Source organism: Anoplolepis gracilipes, chromosome 11 (genome assembly GCF_047496725.1).
Source record: "Anoplolepis gracilipes chromosome 11, ASM4749672v1, whole genome shotgun sequence".
Classification (NCBI taxonomy): Eukaryota; Metazoa; Arthropoda; class Insecta; order Hymenoptera; family Formicidae; genus Anoplolepis; species Anoplolepis gracilipes.
Window position 1 is genome coordinate 2,065,080 of NC_132980.1, and position 7,214 is coordinate 2,072,293.

A 7,214-nucleotide genomic window follows, 5' to 3' on the forward strand; every position below is an offset into this window, starting at 1 on the left:
AAATATCGAGATATATTAGATTTTCATATATATAATTTTTTTAATTATAGGAGGTTGTAAAAAAATTTTTTTTAAGCACTCAAATTTAAGGCACAAAATAATGTTTTTCTATATAGATGATATCAGTTATTGATTAGTAATTTCAATTAAATAATTATATGTATATACAAGTTGATGATTTCAGACAGTAAATATCAGTTGATAATTTCAAATACTAACTGTCATATGGAAGTGAATAGTCAAATAAAATGGAAAACGGTATGATTAATAAAAAAGAAATAAATGGATAACGTGGGAAAAAAGTGGATGAAAAAAGAAATGGTAAACTATTATTAATTGTTATTAATAATAATTATTATTACTTATTATTTTAAATCTATAATAATTTTTATTCTTTAAAATTTTAGTGCCTGAGGATGAAAATCATTCAGAAATAAATGAAAAGCAAAAAGAAATAGACGAATATAAAAATGGTAAATGACTTTTATAACAATAAAAGTTAGAATAAAAATTAAAATGTGATATATATAGATGTAGAAATCTACAATATGTATGTTAGTGATATATATATATATATATATATATATATATATATATATATATATATATAGATGTGGAAATATATGTACGTTAATATATATATGTTAATATATAATATAATATGATTCAAATCGATTTAATTTATAGTACATATATTTTATATTTTTTTTTATTCTTTAAAATTATAGTGTTTGAGGATGGACTAGACCATCTATTAATTGAGGCGGCTTTAAAATTTGAGAAAGAAGAGGAACAAAAAAAAGGAGGAAAAGAAGAGGAAAGATAGAAAGGAAAAGGACAGAAAAAATGAGGACAAAAAAAATTAAAAATTAAAAATCTAAATTATAAAAATAAATATATTTATAAAATTTTAATTTATAAAATCTATATATAATTTATATATATAAAGATGTATGTATATATTTATATATTTATCTATTTATATATATAGATGTTACATATTAATATAATTTATAATAGTTCTGTTTCCGCGTTCACGGCCAGGTCTGCGTCCAGGACCACGTCCACGTATACGGTTACGTCTTTTTCCTGCTCTTGCTCATCTATATTTATTTTTATCTGTAAAAAAATAAATAAAATTCAAATATTTAATTATATTATTTATTAATTATTTTTATTTATTATTATGTAATATAATACAAAGGAATCGGTCTTTAAATGTTGAATTAGTTCACGGTTATACAGACAGACAGACTGATATCTATATATATGAATAATTACGTTGAAATGTATCGTTACCATTTTCTTTGGGCGGTACTACAGGATTTGTATTTTCATCAGCGATGAATGCAGGCTGTGAATCCACCTGAGGTTGTTGATCAACAGCCGCTTGAGGTTGAGATGATTGTTTGTTCAAGGCAGAGGAAACTGCAGCGGCAAATTGCCGTTCCAAATTACGTAATTGTATCTTTAATAAATTGTTTTCGTCCCTTATATCTTGGGTAATAATGTTATTACTTGAATTTTCATCAATTATTAGACATTTTGACACGTTGTTAAAAACAAAATTATGTCGGTTTAGCGTTTCTTTAAGCACATCAGTGACAAATGGAAACGAATTTGTATTTCTTGACATTTGACGTGAATCGATTAATATTTTAATAAATGAATATAAGTTACTAATTTCAAATTTAATTATTTAAAATGTCATTATAAAAAGATCGATTTTAAATAAAAACGGCGTAACAAGGAGAGAATAAAAGAGATAAAATTTTACGAAAAATAAATATTCAAAGTTTTATTAATTAAAAAAAAAAATTAGATATTTGAAATTCAAAAAAATTATAAAAAGACTGTTGTGCGTAGATACAGCTGCAGTGCGTCTGTTAAAAAAAGGCTGCCTGCGCGCCTGTAAAAAAAGGTTGCTGTGCGCCTGTAAAAAAAGGGCTGCTGTGCGCCTGTAAAAAAAGGCTGCTGTGCACCTGTAAAAACGGCTGCTGTGCGCCTGTAAAAAAAAGGCTGCAGTGCGCCTGTAAAAAAAGGCTGCAGTGCACCTGTAAAAACGGTTATTATCCGCCAATACAGAGCTGCTGTGCGCCTGTATATAAACGATTACTATCTGCTGATACAGAATTAATAAATATTTTTTCTTAAATATCTTATATATAAAATAAGAAATAATTATCTATATATATTTTAAGAAGAATGTATTGTTATGATATCATTTTGTATAATATATCTATGTATATGGTACAACGCAAATAATTATGCCTCAAAAGAGAAAAAGCGGAAATTTGTATAAAGTAAGTCGCGAAAGCAGGCGCTCACAAAAAAGACGAAAAATTGAGAGTTCGGAGAAAAGATCTCAACGACTCGAAGCTAATGCTCAGAGAAATGCTCAGCGAAGGGCTGATGAAAATGACGACACAAGGTCTCAACGACTTGAAGTTGATGCTCAGAGACATGTTCAAAGAAGGCAACAGGTTAAGCAATTAAATTATAAAATTGCGCTAATTGCAAAGGATAATATACCAATAAATATACCAATTCATATACTTGGCAAAATGAATGTAGAATGCCAATTTTGCAAATTATTAAACTTTGCATGTGAAAAATCTAAAGATGAAAAATTTACATATTGTTGTTAAAAAGGGAAGCTTCAATTAAAGCCAATAAATTGTCTTAATTTTCTTAAAAAATTATACATGGAAAATGATTCTTCATCAAAAAATTTTCTTGATAATATTCGTTCATATAACAGCGCTTTAGCTATGGCTTCCATGGGTGCCTCAGGTAATAGAAATCCAGTAGATGTTGTGATTAATGCTCCTTATTGTTTAAAAATTTATGGGCAATATCATCATTTGACCTCAACGGCAATGCGCCCAGCAAATGGCCAAGCTCCGCGCTTTGCGCAGTTTTAGTTTTTAGATACAGAAGAAGTTATAAATCACAGAATGAATAACCAAGCTAATCAAGATTGTGATCCAGAAATAATAAAATATTTGTCATATTTTATGGTACAATGCAATAAACTTGCAAAAACTTTCAAGATGATGCGTCAAGTTGAACAAGATCTTAATCCGATAGGCAATAAAACAATAAATTTAATGTTGTCCTTTCGAAAGGATCCTCAAAATGATCAAAGAAGATACAAGGCTCCACAAGCTAATGAAATAGCTGTGGTCTTTCAGAATGTAGATGGCGAGCCTCCATTTGAAAAAGACATTCGGATTTATAATAAAAATTCGTTGAACGATGTTCAACAAATATCAATTTTGGATAAAAGATGTGATCCAATGTGTTATCCTTTGTTATATCCATATGGTAACGATGGATGGCATTCAGAACTTAAATCATATAATCCTAAATATTCAAGATTTAAAGTGACTCAAATGGATTATTATGCTCACCTATTAGCACCAAGAGTCGAATTTAGTCAATTTAAAAAAGCAGGCAAGTTGAGATGTCAATTTATACTTGATGCCTATATGAAAACTGAAGCCAATAGACTTAATTATATTAAATTAAATCAACCTCAATTAAGAGCAGAACTTTATTCAGGATTAATGGATCACCTTGATAATCGAACACAAAATGAGGGAATTACAGTTGGTGTACCTGTAATATTACCATCTTCATTTATGGGCAAGGAACATGCAAGAAAGATACCAAGATGCCATGTCTTTGGTCAGAAAGTTTGATAAACCAGACATTTTTCTTACCATGACTTGCAATCCTCAATGTCCTGAAATTAAGGATAACCTTGATGGATGTCTAATAGAGTTTCGACCTGATTTAGTCGCTAAAACATTTAATTTGGATGTCAAAGAGGTTTTAAAGGATTTAATTCAAAATAAAATTTTTGGAAATATTATAGCTTATGCAGGCGTGATTGAATTTAAAAAAAGACTTCCATTTACATTTACTTGCAATGTTGAGCGATGAAGATAAGCCCCGACTTCAAGAAATCATTGACATGATGGTATGGGCTGAAATTCTTAACGAAGAAAAATATCCAGAACTTAATGAAAAAGTTTTGAAACACATGATTCACGGTTTATGTGGAGATCCCTCGAGGAGATATCCTTGCACTGGAGACGATGGAAAATATTCAAAAGGTTTTCCGAAAGAATTTCATGATGAAACTAATGTTAATGTAAATAGATATCCAATGTATCAACGTAGAAATATTGGAAAAAAATATATCGTTAGAAATAAAGAGGTTGATAATCGATGGGTGGTGCCATATTCATCATATTTAATTATGAAATATAATCGACACATTAATTTAGAATATGTTCATTAGTGAAAAGCGTAAAATATCTATATAAATATATTCATAAAGGATTTGATTGTGCTGCAATTGAAGTGCAAGCACGAGATGGTAGTTTCATTAGAATAGATGAAGTTAATTCATTTTTGAATGCAAGATATGTTAGTGCTCCAGAAGCAATGTGGAGACTTAACGGATATGATCTGTTCATGAAGTCTCACACAGTAATAAGATTAGCAGTTCATGATTACCAAATGGTTTATTTCAGAGCAGGAAATGAAGAACAAACTGCTCAAAGAGAGCTCAATCGAGATACTACATTGACTGCATGGTTCAAATTGAATCAATCTGATGAAAATGCAGTGCATTTTCTTTACACAGATATTCCTTATCACTACGCATATGAAAAGAAAATAACTAAGTGGAAGCCACGTAAAAAAGGTGGTGAGAAAATAATTTCAAGGCTATACACAGTGAGCATAAAAGATAATGAAAGATTTTATCTACGTCTCCTTCTACATGTGACTGGAACTAAATGTTTTGAAGATTTAAGAACTGTAAACGGAGTTATTTATGAAATATTTAAGGATGCAGCAATTGCGAAGAATTTAATAGAAGCTGACGATCTATGGTCAAAAACGTTAGAGGAAGCAACAGAATCAAAAATGCCTGCACAAATTCGAAAGCTATTTGCCTATATTTGTATATTTGGAAATCCAACAGATGTACCAACACTTTGGAATAAATACAAAGATCAAATGATTGAAGACTTTGTAAACAACAATGTTGTCGACCCTGAAAATATGGCTTTAAATCATATACAAGAAATTCTGAGAAATAATGGAAGTAGCTGTGAAAACTTTCAATTGCCAAATCCAATTCCAGTGAATACTTACGTCACAGAGTATAATGTGGATGAAGAAAAAAGACGTGGTGAATATTTATTATCAACACTAAATGATGACCAAAAACACATGTACGATATAGTCATTAGAGCGATTGACAATGATAATGAACCTCAGCGGTTATTTTATATTGACAGGTTCGCAGGAAGTGGAAAAACTTATCTATTTAACACATTATTGAGTGTTATTCGAGAAAGAAATGAGATGGTTATTCCATGTGCTTCAACTGGCATTGCTGCCACACTTAGGTGGAAGAACTTATCACTCACTGTTTAAATTTCAATTCCAATTGATGATGAAACTAAATCAAATATCAAAGGAAACTCTCAAGCTGCACGAGAACTGATCTCTGCAAAACTCATCATATGGGGGTGAAGTGAGCATGACTGTTGGACATGCCTTAACAGCAGTTGATAAACTCTTCAAGGATCTGATGAAGAATGAAAGACCATTTGGAGGAAAAGTAATTTTATTTGCAGGAGATTTCAAACAAAATCTTCCCGTAGTGCCACATGCACAAAAAGCAGCTTTAATTGAATCGACTGTAAAATATAACCCTATATGGAGAAATGTAACTCAGGTTAAACTACAGCAAAATATGAGAACTGGAAAGAAGAAAAAGAATTTGCAAATTGGCTAATGCAACTAGGAGATGGTAAATTATCAAATATTGATAGACTACATCTCGATACAATTGAAATCCCTCAGGATTTTATATCAAAAGAATCTCTTATTACTGAGATTTTTGGTGATAGAATCACCATAGAGCGGAATAGAGAAAATCCAGATCGAGCGATTCTTTGTCCTAAAAATGAGGATACTTTCATAATTAATGACGAAATCCTTCGTCTAATGGAAGGAGAAGAAAAGGAGTATCTCTCAATTGACTCCATTGTAAGTGATGATCCACAGGAACAATTAAATTTTCCAACTGAATTTTTAAACTCTTTGACACCTTCTGGAATGCCAATTCGACTTAAAATAAAAATCGGTGTTACAATTACCTTATTAAGGAATTTAAATACTAAGAAAAGACTTTGTAATGGCACAAGATTCATTGTTACTACTTTGAAAAATAATTTAATTTATGCAGATGTTCTAACTGGTCCTGCACGAGGACAGATTGTTATTATTCCAAGGATAGATTTAATTACAAGTGATTTGAAACTGCCATTTAAGTTTAAACGAAAACAGTTTCCTATTCGAGTGTCATTTGCTATAACAATCAATAAATCCCAAGGACAAAGTTTAGAAAAAGTTGGGATTTATTTGCCAAATCCTGTATTTGCTCAACTTTATGTAGCATTTTCTAGAGCAACTAAAAGGGAAAGTGTAAAAATTAAGATTGATGAATTCAATAATCAAGGACATCTAATTGAAGGAAGTGAAAAATGTTTTACAAAAAATATAATATACAGAGGAATTTTGTAAATTGATAATATAAAAAAATTGTATGACAGCTAATAATGGCGGGTTAACGGTGGGTAAATTAGATGTAAACAAAAAAAATTAAGTAAATAAAATTTAAAAAAGGGTATAATAATTAAATAATAAAAAAAATAAAAGAGAGTGAGTGAAAAAAAGTTATGTTTTTTTGAAAAAAAATTTTTTTAATTTTCACATTTGTGGACTGATTCCTACGAAATTAGTACCAAAATGTTGTAAATTTTTCGGAGATGGCTGCTATGTGGTTTTTTCTAAATTTAAAAATTTTTTTCATATAGGAGGCTATATTTTCGAGAAAAATTTTTTTCCTAGATTACTCTGCCAATGTGTTCAAAATGTTTCGAAACATCGAGAAATCACATTTTTAAATAATTTTTTATATTTTTCATTATAGAGGTTATGTTTTTGAGAAATAATAGCAAGGTCAGTGGGGTAAAGGCTTTGAGGCCCGCGCGAAACGCGGAACAAAAAGCTAGTATATATATTTATGTATGTATATATGAAATTTAAAATAATATTGAAATATAAAGTTTCATATATTAAATATAATTTCATATATGTGAATTTTTAGATATAATTGAAAAGAG

The 7,214-nt window shown here is 29.6% G+C and overlaps 2 protein-coding genes across 2 annotated transcripts; both read left to right on the plus strand.

Moving 5' to 3' along the window:
• Positions 1-2,957: 2,957 nt before the first annotated feature.
• Positions 2,958-3,704, plus strand: LOC140671340 (uncharacterized). Its single transcript, XM_072902595.1, has one exon. The coding sequence runs from the start codon at positions 2,958-2,960 to the stop codon at positions 3,702-3,704; it is 747 nt and encodes a 248-aa protein (XP_072758696.1).
• A 230-nt stretch (positions 3,705-3,934) lies between these two features.
• Positions 3,935-5,457, plus strand: LOC140671341 (uncharacterized). The gene is made up of 2 exons (XM_072902596.1): positions 3,935-4,184; positions 4,373-5,457. The coding sequence occupies exons 1-2, from the start codon at positions 3,935-3,937 to the stop codon at positions 5,455-5,457; spliced, it is 1,335 nt and encodes a 444-aa protein (XP_072758697.1).
• Positions 5,458-7,214: the final 1,757 nt, after the last annotated feature.